Genomic DNA, 18,491 nt, shown 5'->3' with positions numbered 1-18,491 from the left:
GGTATAGGCCCTTGTCTAAACCATAACTATTTCAGGGCCGAGCGATGAAAAATAGGTCCGGTATAAAAGGGAATACAATATGATACGGATGAAAAATGGTAAAAGAGCGTTACACCATGTCCATCCAATTCCAGACCTTTACCGGCAAACGGCCACGAGCCTTCCGTCCATGTATTGTAACCAGCCCGGACTTGACCTCGATATCAGACATAAATGTGTCACGACAAGCCGCACACTATACTACAGGGCTTAGCACCTTACATTGCGAGACAACATACGGCAATCTAGAAACGAGGACCGGGAAACAAAACGGCTTTATTAAACCTGGGTCATATCAAGCTACGTGTATGTATTTTCGTACCGTGACGGGGACAAAAAGTTTGATATAGGTACCTAGATGATCGCTGCCTTGCCTGCATGTAGCCGTTATTGTGTTGATTTACTTAGTTATCTTACAATGGCCCAACGTGTTGGAAGTTGAGTGAGCGATGAAGATGTATGTTTTTTTTCAGAATTGGACGACTGAAAATAATGCAAGCCTTATCTCATCGAGAATTTAACATTGTTTTTTTTTTTTTTTTGGTTTTGTTGGATTAGGCCCTTTTGGTCGGAGGAGACCAAGGGCTGGAAGGATGATAGGGATTAGGGGGAGACATTGGTATGGGCGGGCACCCTGGCGATTCGCCGTGGCTGAGCCCATCTAGTGCGACAGGCCACCCAGCCTGCACTGGTACTCACTGCACCCGGCTACGGGCGTGCCCCTATGGGAGCTTCCCGCATGGGATAAAGTTGCCAGTCCAGCCCGGAGCAGGGGTTGAGGCCTGGAGGAGAAAAGGATTTGACTATCCTGAGGATGGAAAAGACGGAACGATGAGAAGTGAACTGCACGAAATTTATTGTGCTTAATAAAAGCAGCGATTTCTTTGTAGCATAAGAAATGCATTTAAATGCGTTTAAGAAATGCATAAATTCTGGATTCTGGAGCTAACCCTATTATGCACTAATACCGAGTTCGAGTGTTGGACCTTGAGTTTGCCCTCGAGCCTTCTTCAGACGAGTCACTTTTCTGATTACAACTCACGTCAACAAACGGTGAAATCGCGAAACAGTCAAAAATATAACATTTTAATCCACCCGTTTCAGGTTCACATTCACCCTATCCACCGTCTCTGACACCGCGGCGCCTGCCACCCGTCACTCGGCGGGACGCTGCAGCTCGGTGTCCGGTTCACGGAACACGGGGTAGTACGGCGTCCACGCGTCGTGGCCGGGCAGCACCAGACAGCGGCGCGACGAGCTTTGCCGGCGGTCCGTGTCGCCCTCGATACTGCGCGCGCCCCAGAAACACGGACGGAGGGTGTACGCAGCTGAAACCGGGACAGATCAACGTTATTAGTGCTTTTACAAATGAACCAGGGTATACGTTTCTTTTGAATTTTAAGGATGCAAAAAAGGTTAACTACACAATAAACAAGATGTCTCACAGATGGAAGGCATCGTTTCGTGCAAATACCTAGCTTTGCAACTGTTATGCAATTGTCTAATGCTCAAAACAATTACCGGTAGTTAGTGCTTCAATTTCACGATTACTTCTTTCTCAAATAATACACTGAAAACAAAATGACACAAAAAACGACTAAAAACGCACAGGCAGAGCGTGTTAACTAGGCTTTCTTGTGTACCCTGCATCATGCATTTTTTGACCCGTCGTAGACGTGTCAATTTACAAATGTGTTAACCCAGTCGTGTTGTGTCCTATAACACAATATCATTGCGTCTTCAACACATGAGGCTTGTGTGAATACATTTGCAGAATACAAGGTAAATATGTTACTAAATTTAACACAAATCGCAAGTGAAAGAAGGAAACACGTGGTGATTATGTAGTTTGTTGCCGGGGCGCAGTTGAAGGGACTATGGCTTTGGCTGGACAGGCTGACTGCCAAAGCCGGGCCCCGAGTGGAATCGGGCGCTCGGGTGCGGTCAGGGCTGAGTACCCGGCCGGCCGACCCATACGGTCAGGGCGCGGTCAGGGCTGAGCACGCGGGCGGCCGACCCATACGCGAGCTGGAGTTGCGCCCGGTCGGCCACTTCAGAGCCGAAGGGTGAACGCGTCACGTGGACGGCCCAATCAGAGCATCAAGTGACGAAGCCCTAAATTGGAGGACTACTGTTCAATACAGTTGTCCAGACAGCCGGGATAAACTTACAGCCACCGATTTTTCAAATATATCCTATATAGACGGAGGAGTTTCTTCCTCCAAGCAGACGTTAATTAGCTATGCTTCAGCTTGCACTTGATGTAATCAGCGCATATTGCTCTAGACAATTTATCATGTATCGACTCCTTCGGCTGTATTGTGCATTTTGACCTTTCTCAAAACACTTTGGCAAATTTTTACAAAAACCCAGCATAAAAGTCGGTGCTCGAAAAACGCCCTCTGTTATCCCCATCTGAAGTTAAGGTTCAGAGGTCGCTCACTGGTGGATGGCATGGTATATTTGTGTAAGGGTACACGTCTACCATATCCGACAACACATGATTTCGATACACTGATGCATTACATTCGTCCAGCGTGCTTGGCACGAGGAAAGTGTGTCATTATTCTGTTTTCTGTGTTATCAAACGTGTCGAAGGTCCCGCCAAGCGTGAAAATACACAGCTTTATTGTGTTTTGGGTGCGATTAACACATGACTGATGTGCTACCAGTACAGAACATGCCCTCACTGTGTCGATTTGTTTTCAGTGTAATTAGATATCTTCACCGAAATCATCGAGCACCAACTTCATCAAATTACATACAACAACCATGTGCAAATGTCACTAGTCGTCGTCTGGGAGGGATAACGGAATCTTTAGGTACTTACGGTCTGCGGAGGTGTCAGTATACATAGACGGCGAACACTACTCACGGAGGTGTTTGTAGGCGGCGCCCAGACGGAGAGCTGCTGTGGACGTCTCCACGACCGGCTGCGTCTCGTCGGCAGGGGGCTTCAGGTAGGGTAGTGTTCCGATGGTTATCGGTACGGCGGTGCGCAGCGTGAGCACCGGGTCCGGGTGCTCCATCGTCACCTGCCGGGGAGCGGGCCGGGTAAATCCTCTAGCACGAGAAACGGGCGAGTTCTCCAACGTGAAAACCCGTGTTTGGGTGCATTATTGTCACCTGTCGACAATGGACTCGCTGCACCGTCCCTACACGACCCCGTTCTGGCCACTCTAGGAAGCGATTAAATTACATTCGGTTTCGTGTATACTTCAGGTCCGTTTATCTCAAGTTCGCTTAGTTGCTGATCCGGTTTATCTCGTCCGTTTATTTCAGGTCCGCTAATCCCAGGACGTTTATCTTAGGTCCGTTTATCTCGGGTCCATTTAGGTCCGTTTAGATCGGCTAGGGTCTGTTTATCTCAGCGTACGTATCTTTGTTCTGTTCACATCAAGTCCGTCTATATATCTCAGGTCCGTTTATTTCAGTTTCGTGCATCTCAGGTCCGTTTATCTCAGGTCCGCTTACCTCAGGTCCGTTTATCTTAGGTCCGCCTATATTGGGTCTATTTATCTCAGGTCCGTTTATATCGGGTCGGTTTATCTCATGTCTGCTTACCTGAGATCCGTTTACATCGGGTCGGTTTATATCGTATGTAATTCACCTCCACGGCGTATCGGACGTCGATGAGCGGGCAGCTGAAGGAGGGCGGCAGCGGCGGCACCAGCAGGCGCAGATCGGCGAACGTCTCTGACCTGCCGGGCGGCAGCGGGCCGCGCTCGGCGCCGCTCACCACCCGCCGGTCCAGCAGGTGGGACGTGCCGGAGCCAGTGCGGTACGTCACCAGCTGGAAAGGGAGGGGGGGGGGTCAGCAAATGGACACAAGGGTCACCAACTGCGGTGGGAATCAACTCATAGCGGCGACGCGGCTATGGAAGGTTAGGACCCTGCCCGGGCGCCACTGAACGTGACCGGAGCAAAGGGAGACGGGGGTCGGAGACAGATAAATCACCCCGCCGACAGACGCGGGGCAGACCCTGACTAGGGGTGGTGCGAAGGGGAGTGTAGGAACGGGCGCGCCGCTGGCAGGAGAGCCGAGAGGCGCGAACGGCAGTCGTCGACTGCGACGGACGGCGAGTGGAGCAGAGAGTGGGCGAGAAGTGAGCTAAGGAATCCGTGCGGAGTGCCAACGGCTACGAGGATTATCCGATCACGCACTCCTTAACGCCGACATGGCCGCCGGCGAGTGGAGCGGAGAGCGAGCGAGAAGGGAGCCAGGGAAGCTGTGGGGAGTACCAACGGCTACAAGGATTCTATGGTCAGGCATACTAACGCCGGCACGGCAGGTGAGGCGTATCGAGCACGGCTCGGGGGTACGTACAGCGGAGTGCGGTTCCTTGGCGGCGACACCACGAGGATGGTCGCCCGGCGACTGACGCGGCGCCACCATGAGGATGGTTTCCCCGGCGACTGACGCGCATCTATTCAGAGGCATATTAAGCGCACACGCAATCGTAAAGGAAACCGGGGAGCCTGGTAGGCACGCTTTGAAGGGTCGTGCAACGCGGCACCCCAACCTGCGACGCGATACACACAAAACACCTGGTTCCGGCCACCCTACAACTCATGCACACACATCAGGTCCGCCGCCGACCCCTCGGCTACTCTGCAACTGCAATGCGTCCGACGCCCCGGCAACTCCGCACTGCAAATACATCAGGCCCGCTGCCGACGCCTCGGCTACTCTGCAACTCACGCACATACATACTCATGCACATGCATCAGGTCCGCCGCCGACGCCTCGGCACGCACATACATCAGGTGCCAACTGAGGCGAACGCTTGGTGATAGTGGCGCGGGCAACGGGGGCCTAATCAACTCATAGCGGCGACGCGGCTATGGAAGGTTAGGACCCTGCCCGGGCGCCACTGAACGTGACCGGAGCAAAGGGAGACGGGGGTCGGAGACAGATAAATCACCCCGCCGACAGACGCGGGGCAGACCCTGACTAGGGGTGGTGCGAAGGGGAGTGTAGGAACGGGCGCGCCGCTGGCAGGAGAGCCGAGAGGCGCGAACGGCAGTCGTCGACTGCGACGGACGGCGAGTGGAGCAGAGAGTGGGCGAGAAGTTTCCCACCCACCCTCACCTATTTAATAGATGCGACTTCGAGATTCGTCAAACCTGCATATCCTTAATCCCGACCATATACCTCGTCGTTATCACTCCGTCGGTGCGTTTTTAGGGGCCGTCCTACCCTACAAACGAGCCGACGCGAGTGGTTTCGGCCGCTGACAGCCAACTGAGGCGAACGCTTGGTGATAGTGGCGCGGGCAACGGGGGCCTAACGAGGGATGTGCACGCAGAGGTGGTATACGGGTCACCAGCTGCAGAGGAAGAGAGGGGTCAGCAGGTACAGGTCATCAGGGACGGTTCGGGTCACCAACTGCGGATGGGGGGGGGGGTCAACAATAGGGGCTACATAGTTACCAACTGCAGGTAATGGTGTCAACACGGTCATGAGCGACATGAGGTCATAAATACAGTCCATTGGCCATTGCTACTGGTGATTTATGCTTCCCACCGGGCTCGCCCGGCCGACCTCACCACCCCGAGTGGGCGGAGATGACCCCTGTATATTCGGTATACCGACCGCATTCTGGTGCCATTACGACCGCTACCTCCGGTACACTGACCACCTGCCATTATGCTGCCGTGGTAGCAGCGCTGAGTTACGAGTGCTGCGTGCCATAGCATGGCAGTCGCATTGATTTTCGGAGTAGTGAGGTAACGCGGTCCCGCTGAGCGCTCCTTGGAGCTGGTTACTTACAATTAAACATTTAAATCATGGTGGTAGAGCCCACAACATGGTTTGAAGTGCGGTGTTGCTGCTTAAATGTTCGATTTCATGGCAAGGTACTGTTCATGCATCATAGCCATCTAGAGGAAGGATTATGTCGTTGCTGTTACGAGTAAGGATTGGTCAATGGTCATGTGACGAACCGTACTCGAGGCACCGAATGGTGCCACTGCAGCACGCCGTGGTGCCACTGCAGCTCACGCTACCTCACCCATCAGTAACAGTGTCTAACACCACCGCACCAGTTCACCCGTGAGCCTCCCGTGGCAAGCAGCGCTCCTCGTGCCGCCGGCGGCCGGTGCCACTTTGGTCGAGTGGCCGAGTCCCCTCGGAGTCGCCGTAGGTACTCGTATAACTATACGGCGGCTAACGACCGATGCTCAACAAACACTGGGTCCGCGCTGAGCCTGGTAGTGGAACCGCCGTTGGGACGTTAGGCCGTTACGCCGTAATTTGACAGACGAGTATGAGGACTTTGGTGCCACCTAATCTAGCTGGAAGCTTCGTGGACTGAGTTTGGGGCTGTGTGAACTACATATTTGTGGGGCCTAATTATCACAATAGATGAGAAAATAGCAGTCACGTGCAAAAGCAACAATTTAATTACGCCAGATAATCAGTGAGCTGACTATGCAACATTCCGATGTCCTGCAATTTGCTTTCTACATTCAAATGGTGTGGATCTTTTGGTAAGTACCTAATGCTCGACATATCTTTAAAGTTGGTATTTGCATTTCCATGAAACTGGACAATATGACCCCACCCATACAACCCGTACAAGTCTTGAGGTAATGTCAGCTGTACCTAAAGCCGTCAGTACCTGCATAAGTCGTAGTGACGTTGCCGGCATGACGCGGCCGCTGATGTTGAGAGCCTCCCCGCTGACGGGAAGGCTCTGACCGGGCGCGGCGGCTCGGCGGCCCACCTCCAGAGAAATGGTGAGGGGACCTCGCCGACAGCAAAACCCGCACAAGAACCGGCTGGCCTGGCTGCGAGTCGCAGTCTGACGGCGAAAAGAGCGGGCCCATCTGGTCAAGTGCCGGTTGTACCAGCGGAGTATCTTTGAAAAGATCCGTCACTAGTGAGAGCAGAAACATGTAACAACGTAAGTATGTAGGTAGGTACACAAGCGACTGATATAAATGTGCATTTAATCACATGAAATAATTTCTTGTTTCAGGTCGTAGCGTTCAATTTCCAACTAGCTACGTATTTCAAAACGATATTCTTATCTGAAGCATTTCTTCACTACATACATTTTATTCCCACCACCGCTCGTCAATCGTCCCACGGGTTGCTCACCGCTGCGTGTTTGACGTCGCTGACGCCCTTCTCGGGTATGACGGAGAAGGCGGCGGCGCGGCTAAGCGACGGCAGCGGGATCTGACGCTCCACCACGGCCGTCACCAGGTAGCGGACGAACCCGTACCGCCCGGAGAAGGCCGGCGGCAGCTCGGCCGGCAGCACGAACCGGAACGGGTACTGGTGCTGGCCGGCCGGCAGCGGCGCGGCGTCTGAGGGACGGGGGCAGCGGGAGGTCAGGGGGAGGTCAGAGAGAGGTAAGTGAGGTCAGCGGGGCCAGCGGGGCTGCAGCGGCTTTTGAGAGTCAGCGGGAGGTCAGTGAACGCCAGAAACATTTGTTATGGGCCCGTCAAAATTAGGGGCTCATGCAATTGAATTCGATAAATATTTATAAAGTAACTTGCCACAGAAAAATCGGCAATTTGCTTATTCTTTTATCGGAATCTTGATAATTATCATATAAGACGATAAAATAGAATAGTATTTTGTAACAGCACAAGTTATGAAATCGACTCCAGCATCTCCATTGCACGCCACTCACAGTCGGAGTTTCTGATGCCGAAGAGCACCCGCTGTTGGTCCAGCAGCGTCTGGGTCGCCCGCACCGGCACCGTCTGCGGCCCCATCTGGCGCTCCGTGCCCAGAGACATTGGCTGCGAGTAGAGCGAGGTCCTCTCCGAGGCGGCCACACTGAGCAGCGACCTGGGTCGGGCCGGGGTCACCTGACCCGACGGCGGCACGCTGAGCAGAGACTCGGGCCGCGCCGGGGCCGGCGGAGCCCGCTTCGGAGCAGAGCTGATCACCGCCGGCAGCATACTGCCGATGGTGTCTGTCCGTTTGGACTTCTCGCCGGGGCCGACATTGAGGATGGAGGCGCCGAAAGAGTGTATGTCGGCCACCAGCGCCGCGGTCTTCAGTGATGCGGTGGGGTGGACTCTGTAACCGGCGCGGGACGGAGTGGGTGTGAGGGTGGTGGCCGGTGAACAATACAGTGCCATGGCAGCTTTATGCGCAGCCGACAGCACTAATACCGAAGCCTTCATAATGGACTTTGCAAGACCGTCCGGCTTCAAAGTGCAAATTCAAACGAGCGCCGATGTCCAACCGGGTACTTACGGTACTACGTAATATTCGATTCAAACCGGACTATGTAACTACCTATTTGCTAGAGATTGAAGTCATACTCATACATGTAAGTAATGATTTAAGTAATCGCGTCAAAGCGTTGCATAAAATTACATAACTTCCCATATCGCTTAGCAACGCACATTACGACTCAAACAAATAACTGCACCGCCACTGGTCAGCCGGCGGTCTGAGCTGGTGCAGCGACTCACTGACCGGGCCTGTTTGGCCGCCTTCCGCGTGGTGATGGAGTCCGGCACCCAGGCCCGCACAGAGTGGTCAGCGTCCACAAAAGAGACCACTGTCTCGCCGCGACACCGCACGTGGATGCCTGCAGCACGGGAGGTGAGGGCTGATATGTAGTGATTCGCAATTGCATTGTCAATCGTTGCTAATTATTCGACAGCCATAAATGACAAAGTTATGCTGTTCAGGAAAGCATAAAAACTTATCATATCTTTGCCACTAGGTTGCAGGACAGGTAAACGCCTGAAAATATATGTACTGTTCCGGATATCCTTACTACTTATATAGTTACCGCTAGATGGCAGGAGCGATAGGCGCCTGAAGTTATACTGTTCCGCATATCATTACTTCACTTATATCTCTGCCGCTAGATGACAGGCGTGTAAAGCGCCTGAAGTTATACTGTTCCGCATGGCATTGCTACTTATATTATTGCCGCTAGATGGCAGGAGTGTTAAGCGCCTGAAGTTATGCTGTTCCGGATAGCATTGCTACTTTCATCGTTGCCGCTAGATGGCAGGATGGGTAAGCGCCTGAAGTTATACTGTTCCGGATAGCGGGGTATTGAGTTTGAGCACACTGCAGGCGCCGAGAAGTGAGAATCAACACTGGTGGGCGAATGAGCACGAGCCATGGCCCACCCTGAGGTTCAGTTTAACATGCGTCTGCTGCAGTGCGTGGAAGGAAATTGCTTTCTAGATTTTCCATGCTCATAATATCGCTGGATCTCGGCAGACCTCAAAACCATTGCAAGGGTACCTCGCCTGATTGGATATGGAAGAGAGGAGTGACTGTCGACTGAAGTTGCTTGCCTCCGTACGACTTTCATGATACTGTTCAGGGCAACAGGGTAAGGGTAAGAGATGGTGAGACGGAAGATATCTACGACTAACGAGGAACTCTCATAACACTAAATAGCAAACAAGCGAGATTACGCAGCCCCACACATTTCGGGTGCTCACATGTGACGGCGAATTGGTTTTCCAAGGTCAGTATCACCCGTCCGACGACTGACGTGCCGTGCAGGTAGGCGGCCGGGGTCCTCTCGAACACCACCTTCACGTCCACCCCTGGCGGCAGGTCCTCGGCACCCGTCCCCCGCGACACCCCCATCACCGTTTGACACCGCGCCCGGGCGATGGCGAGTGGGGCCGGGGCTAGGTGCCCTCCATGACACCGCCCGCCGCCGCCTGGTCGCTGTGACCCGCCGCGCGCCACTGACCGACCTACCGACCGACGGACGGCCGACGGGCGCCCGGTCCCGGCGGCGCGGGCTTGACGACGCCGTGTTGTGTCCGGCGCCCGGTGATCGGGCCGTGTTGTGGGCGCCCGCACCCGTGACGCCATCAATAATGGAGCGGCGACGCCCAGCTGGGCCGGTGGTGCCACCGACGTCTCCGCGGTAATGGTCGCGTGACGGCAGTCGTTTGAGGGCGCGCTCGGCGCGCACAGAAATCGGCGATTGAATAAAACAATCGGCACAGGTGTACCGGATGTTGGGCCGAGCAGAGGGTGTCCGCCGTGCGCCGGTTACTGATTGAGGGATAGTAGGCCGGCGCAGAACGCACCATCATCTCAGGGCACACAAAGGAGCGCTATCACATGACTAATTGTCTAATTAAACTGTCCTTCTGTTAACTTAGAAATGGTTCACAGTCAGTCCAGCTACTCATAGAAGTCGTTCGTTCACACACGTTTTTCGAAAATAAAATCTATTATCGGCACAAAATGGCCTGGTTACAAAATTGGCTTATATCTTGCTCAGATCTATACGCCTTCAGGAGAGACTGCAACAGACCCCTCGAGAAAATACAGTGCCCCGAGACTAATTAATGTGGCCAGGATGGGCAGTATCAACCTTGACCTCATATCTGAAAGCCCACCGCTCAAAATATTGCACCACAACACTCGAGAGTCGAGGACACCCGTGCTTAGTCACCTAAACATCGAGTTCGAAAAAAGACCGAAGTAGAGGCTGACTGACACTTGTCCAAGGTTGTCGGTAATACCATAACGTATTCGAGAGAAGTCGACGTAGCTGACGGCTTTGAGCAGTTTAATGAGTCACTTGGCTACTCACTTATTGCAGAATCATAAGCAATGTGCCCCGTAAACAAAATCAGTCTACCAAACTAATAACTATTCATCCCCAGCATTTGCTACGAGTTAGTTTCCTTTGCTGGTTCAAGACCGGTGTCCGGTTATACAGGACAGTAGGCACAGCGCAGTCGTCCCAGCCACGCCCGCGGTCTCAACTCGAGAGCAGGCCTGTTACAAATACATCCCAGTAAAGGATCGAAATTCAAGTACATGCTTCTAGCAAAGGTTTGAAGGTCTTCAGAGCCCAGATACGCCATCGCTACCCAGCTACCCCGACTACTGGGCACCGAGCACCCCTCTGCTGCGGACGCGGCCCGGCGCTCAGTGGTCGCCCTCGCCGCCGGCACACAGGACCACGTCCACGGGCACGTCCGTCTCCTCCACGGGCACCTCGTCCACCAGCTGCTCGGCGAAGGCCAGCGCCACGGTGACGGGCGGCCGCTGCTGCGCCTCCCGGCAGCGCGTCAGGTAGCGGTCGTAGTAGCCGCGGCCGCGCCCCAGCCGGTGACCGGCGCGGCTGAACGCCAGACCCGGCATCAGGATCAGGTCGAGGCCTCCCGTCTGGAGCGCCTCCTCGCGCTGCTCGTCCAGGGAAGGCTGCTGGATGTTCCACTTGGTGGTGGGCAGCGCGGCGAGGTCGGCAGCCGAGTGCAGACGCACCATGTCCATGTGAGACGAGCCGGACTCGTAACGCGGGATGAAGCACTGTTTGCCGGCGCGTAACAGGTCGGCCACGATGTCACCCGTCTGGATCTCGTCCGGCATGCTGAGATACACGGACACGCGTTGGCTTTGCTGGTACTGTGGCAGCGCCAGCAGCTGACGGGTCACTGCCTGACTCTGCCGGGCGCGCTCCTCAGAGCTGAGCTGACTTACCGCTGCCTTGACACGCTTCCGCAGCGCGCTCTTGGCCATCTTGGCTGGAGATGACATTGCAAGGGTGCTATCCCCCAATAAACCTGATGCACCGCAATTGGCAACTGCAAAGTAGGTACTCTATAATCCCAGAGGCTCGACGCTCGACCCAAGCACCCCCACACGCCACACCGCCCCTGGCATTGTTTACATGCGATAATTTCGATAGTTGCGTTTTACATTGACTTATCATTCTTGTAAGATATATTACGTCACAAATGCCAAATAGGTTGAGGTAGTTAACCTGAACTTTGTCGTTTAAATGAAATAGACCTACAAGCTATTGTATTTTAATTTCAAGGTATTGTGATAAAAAATGAAAACAGGCATGTTATTTGGAGAAGTTTTTCTTCCGAATCAAAAGAGCAAATTTCATTGCTCTTAATTAATGACGTAAGAGTAAAAATAAAGATATACTGATACGGCGTTCATGGCGCATAAATTTCTATAGTCTCTAGTGTTCTCTAGCAGCGTCAGCGTCATGTGTGCTTGATTTCATAAAGCGCCTGCGTATCTAATCCAGAATTTCTTTCATTTTAAAAGATGAAATATCATTCAGATTCATGCTGGAGATAAAAATACAAGCAATAGATAAGCGACTTACTCAATTTTTTATTTAAATCCCATTTCTATTGTACACTAGCTGCTACGCATATAGCAAATTAAACAGATCATGGCCTTGGATCATGCCATGTTTTATATTTGCATGCTAATCGGTTGACGGCGTGGTTCGCGTGGTTTTATAGATTAGTAGACTTTTTGCAGTTTCCCTTAAGTGCTAGGGTGTTTTTTACGGGATATTCTGTTCCCGTCCTGTTCAGCATTTCTTTTTTTATCAAAAATAGCCTTGTCTTTGCGTGAAATTGAATTCTGGTGGATTTAGTCTCGACAGCTTTTCGTCTCATTCGTCTCACTCTGCCCGAGCGGCTTCCCACTATTAAAGCAAGATTCCACGGTGAGTCTGCTTTCCCTCCTCTTCACGTCTTCATTTTTTGTTGACTACTCTTTGGCAAGACTTGTAATTTCCTCACAAGATTATCTCGCTTTTTGGTGTCGTTCTCTCCAGCTATGCCAGCCATGTTCTCCAAGGCGGTTACCGCTACTGACGAAGGTCAGTTCCTTCCCACTGGACCTGCTTACCTCCTCGTGAGATTTAAGGAAAAAAACCAAAGCTTTCGGAACTTCAGCCCTTACAAAATTCGAGATGAGCTCCTGGACGTGATCCATTATGCAGCTGCTAAGGTTTCTGCACTTCGAAGCGGCTCTCTGCTTGTCAAAACGAGGGACATGTACCAGACCGAGGCTCTGCTAGCCTGGAGGTCATTCAGGGGGGAGGACATCTCTGTGATTCCAGCAGACCGCCTAAACCAGGTGGAGGGGATGGTCTATGCCCCTGAGCTCTCAATGGAGTCTCCTCAAACCATACTTGAGGAAAGCCGTGACCAGGGTGTCACAAGTGTCACACGCCTCCCTTCAAAAAATTCCAGACCGAACCCACTGCTCAAGGTGAGGTTTTCGGCCACACAGCTGCCTGAACACCTTTATGCAGTGTACATGCGCTATGAAGTCAGGCCATCTCACCAGCTGCCTCGGCGCTGTGGCAAGTGCCAGCGTTATGGACACGGACAAGGCACATGTAGGTCTCGTGCTGAAATATGCAAACGTTGCTCAGAGGAGCATCCGTCTACAGGGTGTGTCGCCCCTCCCCACTGTGCTGCATGCAATGGACCGCACCCAGTGACTGACAAGAACTGTCCCGTGTGGGTTGCAAAGGTGCAGGAGCTCCGCGAGGCCACACAACGCAGATCTGGACACGTGGCTGGCACCCACGGTGGGTCACCCCCCATGACCCAGCCCAGCACCTCCCACCACGAGGGAGTCCCGCGCCATGTGGGACAAACACAGGCTCAGATATCCCAGGCTGCAAACCGCCCACAGGACTGGCCAGAGCTCCCACCCCCTCGGGATCTGCCCCATGTCGCACGTCACGCAAAGCTGACGCCACCAGCCCGCAAAGACACGAGCCCGCCAGACCACCCAAGCACCCATGCTCGGAAGCGCACGGCCGCGACGCCGGAACTCGCTCGGTCTATCGATGTAGGCTGCGCCCGGTCGACACCGACACCCAAGACAGTCCACCCTGACTCTCCCACCGTGGTTGATCAGCGAGAAACAGGCCCGCACAAAAGTGGTGGGACACGACACCAGGCCCAAACACCAGGCACCTGTGAAATGTCCCCCAGCAACCCAACTGGCGTCTCCGTAGTTACACCACTCCACCGGACAAGGGCTACAGATTCCGACGACGACACATGCTATGATGCCAATACGACGAGCGAGGACGAGGAGACCCCCAAAATGGTCGCCGTGTCTTCCGTCCTGCGATCGCCATCAGTCATTGATGACAGCGATTCCGACACTCAGCTCACCCTCCATGCAGAAGGCCCCAAAACTCGCCTCCGAGCACGCTCAACAAAGGAGAGGAAAAATGTGGGCCTTCGTACCCAGGTCGTGACCAGACGATCCTTCATCCCAGAATAGCGCGCCAAACAAACTAGATAGCTGCTGCAATGGATTTTTTGCTTCAATGGAATGTAGGAGGACTTCTATCCCATTTGTCTGAATTTAAACAGTATATACAAAAGGAAGCTCCTCTTCTAGCGGCGATTCAGGAAACTCATTTTAAAAGCACAGATCATTACAATTACAATGTGGCTGGATATACTTTGTACAGACAGGACATAAATCTAGCAAATAGACAGGGTGGCGTAGCTCTTTATGTAGCAAACTCAGTGTCACAACGGAAAACAAACATAGCTTCCCCGCTAAATGTTGTAGCAGCTACTGTTTCACTACTAAACCGCGAGTTGTTGGTTGTTTCAGTGTATTTGCCGCCAAATGCAACTGTTGTAAACCAGCAAAATCTGAATGACCTTCTAGAGCAAATGCCAGAAAATTGCCTTCTGCTCGGCGATTTCAATGGTCATAGTCCACTATGGGGCAGCCGACACTTATCGCCGAGAGGCAGGATAATTGAAGCTGCACTAAACCGCCAGTCCCTTGTAGCTATGAACGACGGCAACCCAACGTTTGTCAGTAGTAGCTACCACACAACCTCTGCAATTGACTTGTCAATTTCTTCCCCGAGGATCGCACCGCTCTTTAGATGGACCGTAACATCGGATCCGCTGTTTTCAGACCATTATCCAATTCACATCATGCTTACCAGTGCAACCACGCTGTCACCAGCACCGACACTGAAGGTATGGCAAACAAATAACGCGGATTGGTCGGGCTTTAACGCAAAGGTCAACAGACATGCTCCCTACGGCCTGTCTCAGACCATTTCCAATTTTATGGGGGCTATGAAGAAATCGGCCAGTGAAACGCTAAAAGAAAAAACTATTAAGATTGGAACTGCAAATGAATCTAAAAATCTTGTCTGGTGGAACTGGAAATGCCAAAGAGCCAAAGCAATAAGAAAAAGAGCCTTCAGAAACTTCCAGAGATGCATATGTCCCAGACATGCCCAACTGTATACCGCTGCCCGTAAAGAATGTGCGGAAACTATATACAAAGAAAAGAAGGCGGCATGGCAAAACTATGCCGCTAAATGTAATCGTTTTACCCCGCTCAGCGAACTCTGGAGTCATGTTCGTGCTTTCGCCTCACGACGAACTAATTTAGGTGCCTTTCCGCAATTGCTTTCAAACAATATATTCGTAACTGACCCAGTTACCGTCACAAATATATTTGCCCAACACTTTGCCAACACATCGTCTACAGATATTTACTCCTTGAGCGTGCATCGAGCTCTCGTTAATAGAACAGTAAATCTTGATTTTTCTTCTGCAAACTCTGAACCATACAATGCTCCTTTTACCCTAAGAGAACTTAAACTATCCCTAGCAATGGCAAGCACTAAAACTTCGGTAGGACCAGACTCCATTCCATATTCTTTTTTCACAAAATTGAACGAACTTAACCTTTCCACACTACTGATAGCATTCAACAAACTATGGACTGAGGACAACTTCCCGGATGAATGGCTTAAAAGTATAATCATACCTATCCTCAAACCCGGCAAAGACCAGCACGACGCAAATTCGTATCGCCCAATCTCACTAACCAATTGTGTCTCCAAGATTTTCGAAAGAATGGTAAACAGGCGCCTGCGATTTTACCTTGAGAGCAACCATTGCATTGATATATGTCAAAGCGGTTTTCAGAAAAATCGTAGTACGGCAGACAATATCATTCGCCTTATCTCGGACATCCAGGTAAACTGGGAACATAGGCGACCGACTGTTGCTATTTTCCTAGATCTAATGTCAGCCTTCAACAAGGTACACAGTTCGACGATAATTTATAAGCTGCACTCAATCGGAATCAGAGGCCATTTGGCTGCGTTTCTTCAAAATTTCCTAAAACCCCGAACTTTCAAAGTTCGTTGCCAAGCGACACTTTCTGACGACTTTGTAATGGAACATGGCGTCCCTCAAGGCAGCGTGCTGTCACCTACGCTGTTCTTGATTGCCCTGAACGATATGCTCCTACTCCTGCCACGTGTTCTAACATTTTCTGTCCGCTATTCGCTTTTTGCTGATGATATAGCAATATGGGTATCCCACAAAAACTACAAACAGGCTTATTCTATATTGCAAACAGTGGTTGATCACTGCGTTAAATGGTGCACAAAATGGGGATTCTTTTTGTCAGCACCAAAATCAGTCATGATGGTCTTCAAACGTGGACCCCGTCCATCGCTTGAAAGATCCCCACACATCGATGGGATTAAAATACCTTTTTCCACGTCACACAAATTTCTAGGGATCATTTTGGATACTAATCTAACCTTCCGTCAACACGTTGAGCACCTAAGAGCACGTTGTATTAAACGAATCAATGTCCTAAGATGCATATGTGGGTTTTCTTGGGGTGCGGACAGGAAAACATTGCAAATGTTGTATATTGGGCTAATCAGATCTACGATTGAGTACAATTGTTATCTGTTTAGCACACTGTCGCCCAGTTTATGCAAACGTCTAGAAGCCGTTCAATCAACGTGCTTGAGACTTCTAACTGGGGCTTTTCGCACATCGCCAGTTCTTGCGCTTCGTGCAGATACCGGCATTCCAGCACTTGATGACCGACGCGTCTTTCTTTTCCTCCGCTATTACTACAGAGCAAAAAGTGTTCGAAATCACATTGCGGTACCAGCAATGGAGGCGAGGAAACCAAGAACCCGACGCCCACTGCGTAGATCGTGCTTTCTACCCGGGTGCCTTGAGCAAGCTCATCAACTGCTAAACATTAGGCGCACTGAAGTTACTCTAAATCCTCCTATGATTCCATTTTGGCTCCTCAAAGACCTATCCATTGAATTTCTTTTTGATTATAAGAAGACCAGTATACCTCCGGTGGAAGCTCAAATGCTCTTCCAGGAGTATGTAGAGCTCAACTGCGACTCTGCTTTTTTCTTCACAGATGGCTCATGTCACGAAAATCAGATAGGTTCAGCAGCCGTCGGCCCTGGGCTTAGGTTTGGGACCCGGCTTCAAGAATTTACGACAGTCTTTAGTGCCGAAGTTCACGCAATCGAAAAAGTTATGGAGCACATCAAGGCAGAAAAGATTGATCGGGCAACCATCTGTACTGATTCGAAATCCGCTCTTCAAGCACTGGAAAGGACCGATAATGTTACCCACCACGGTATCTACAATATTCTCAGGATCACATCAGATCTCAATGAGGGCCAGCATGTGACCCTTCTTTGGGTTCCAGGTCATTACGGTATTGCAGGAAATGAACGTGCGGATGTCCTCGCAAAGGAGGCTGCAATGCGACCTGATCCAGTTGTGGAACCTATGGCCCAAGGGGACGCTATTCATATGATAAAAATCAAATTCGCCGAGTACCTTCAACGCAAATGGGACCAACATCATGCTGCACATATGTATGCGATCAAACGAGAACTTAGAACATGGGTCACATGTAACCAACCAGACAGGATACGCGAGGTGACCCTGGCCAGATTGAGGTGTGGTCATACTCGCCTCACCCATGGCCACCTTTTTGATAGGACGGGCCCTCCGATTTGCCACACCTGCGACACACGCATCTCCGTAGAGCACATTTTGATCGCATGCACGGCATTGCATCACGAACGAAGACACATCACTAACTATCTTGCGGTACAACACCTTAAAAACGACCTCCCGACGCTTCTCGGGGACGACACAACATTGACAAACCTGGTACTTGATTTCGTCCTAACATCACCCTACTCAGAGCTACTTTAACGGCCTTGACTGTTAGCAGGCGCCCGTTTCGCTACCACCAGGCTGACTTGTGATACGGGATGGGTCGGGTTTTTCGCTGGTGCCGAAACACAGAGCTTCGGTGGCAGACGGGTTTTCTCCTGCCGCTGGAGCAGGCTTAGAGGCTCAGCGGCCCAGCGAGCTACACCAGCGGACCCCGGCCGCTGAACAGCGGCGGCGGCCGGGTTGAACGACCACAGACAACCGTCGGCCGCCAACTGCAGCAGCGACAGATTCCCCATCCTCCAAACCATTCCTTTCATCGTGACGCTTAAACATTCACAAACCCCATCCCTCCCAGCGACATATCCCCCACTCTTCAAACCATTCCTGTCATCAAACTCTCGTAACCTTACCATTCACAAACTTCCTCCTTCCCTCCCTTCACAAACATCAATTTACCGGTAAGTTTCACTGTCATTTATGTGTCTTAACGTAAATTCATGGGTTTTTTTCCCATATTCATGGCATAGTACATGGATATGGGTTTTCCCATGTTGTCTTGCTGTAAAAGTGGCCACCGGTCTTAGTTAGGACGGCCGGTTTGTTTTGCGCGGCGTAGTTAGGTCGCCGCCCTCCTCGCGAGGCCGGTAACGTAAGTTAGGGCCACTAAAAAAAAAAAAAAAAAAAAAAAAAAAATA

The 18,491-nt window shown here is 51.7% G+C and overlaps 2 protein-coding genes across 2 annotated transcripts; both read right to left on the bottom strand.

Annotated features, from left to right (window-relative positions):
* Positions 1–245: 245 nt before the first annotated feature.
* LOC122389829 lies at positions 246–11,649 on the bottom strand. The gene is made up of 8 exons (XM_043382238.1): positions 9,478–11,649; positions 8,486–8,600; positions 7,686–8,080; positions 7,145–7,356; positions 6,663–6,845; positions 3,650–3,832; positions 2,915–3,074; positions 246–1,367 (listed from the first exon to the last, which is right to left on the bottom strand). Exons 1-8 carry the CDS (start codon positions 9,860–9,862, stop codon positions 1,195–1,197), a joined length of 1,806 nt encoding a protein of 601 aa, XP_043238173.1. The 5' UTR covers positions 9,863–11,649; the 3' UTR covers positions 246–1,194.
* LOC122389830 (5-formyltetrahydrofolate cyclo-ligase-like) lies at positions 10,211–11,668 on the bottom strand. The gene has a single exon (XM_043382239.1). It carries the CDS (start codon positions 11,546–11,548, stop codon positions 10,937–10,939), a length of 612 nt encoding a protein of 203 aa, XP_043238174.1. The 5' UTR covers positions 11,549–11,668; the 3' UTR covers positions 10,211–10,936.
* Between the last annotated feature and the right edge of the window lie 6,823 nt (positions 11,669–18,491).

Source organism: Amphibalanus amphitrite, unplaced genomic scaffold (assembly GCF_019059575.1).
Source record: "Amphibalanus amphitrite isolate SeventyFive unplaced genomic scaffold, NRLGWU_Aamphi_draft 000373F_arrow, whole genome shotgun sequence".
In the NCBI taxonomy this organism is placed as follows: domain Eukaryota; kingdom Metazoa; phylum Arthropoda; class Thecostraca; order Balanomorpha; family Balanidae; genus Amphibalanus; species Amphibalanus amphitrite.
This window is presented reverse-complemented; position numbering and strand designations above follow the sequence as displayed.

Bases quoted from the DNA above. Each gene is read 5' to 3' on its own strand.
- LOC122389829 (XM_043382238.1), bottom strand. From the start codon at position 9,862: ATGGCGTCACGGGTGCGGGCGCCCACAACACGGCCCGATCACCGGGCG. The intron at 8,081-8,485 runs GTCAGTGAGTCG...CGCCGGTTACAG, and splicing joins AAGGCGGCCAAACAGGCCCG to AGTCCACCCCACCGCATCAC. The intron at 3,075-3,649 runs GTGAATTACATA...GCTCCCCGGCAG, and splicing joins ACGTCCGATACGCCGTGGAG to GTGACGATGGAGCACCCGGA.
- LOC122389830 (XM_043382239.1), bottom strand. From the start codon at position 11,548: ATGTCATCTCCAGCCAAGATGGCCAAGAGCGCGCTGCGGAAGCGTGTC.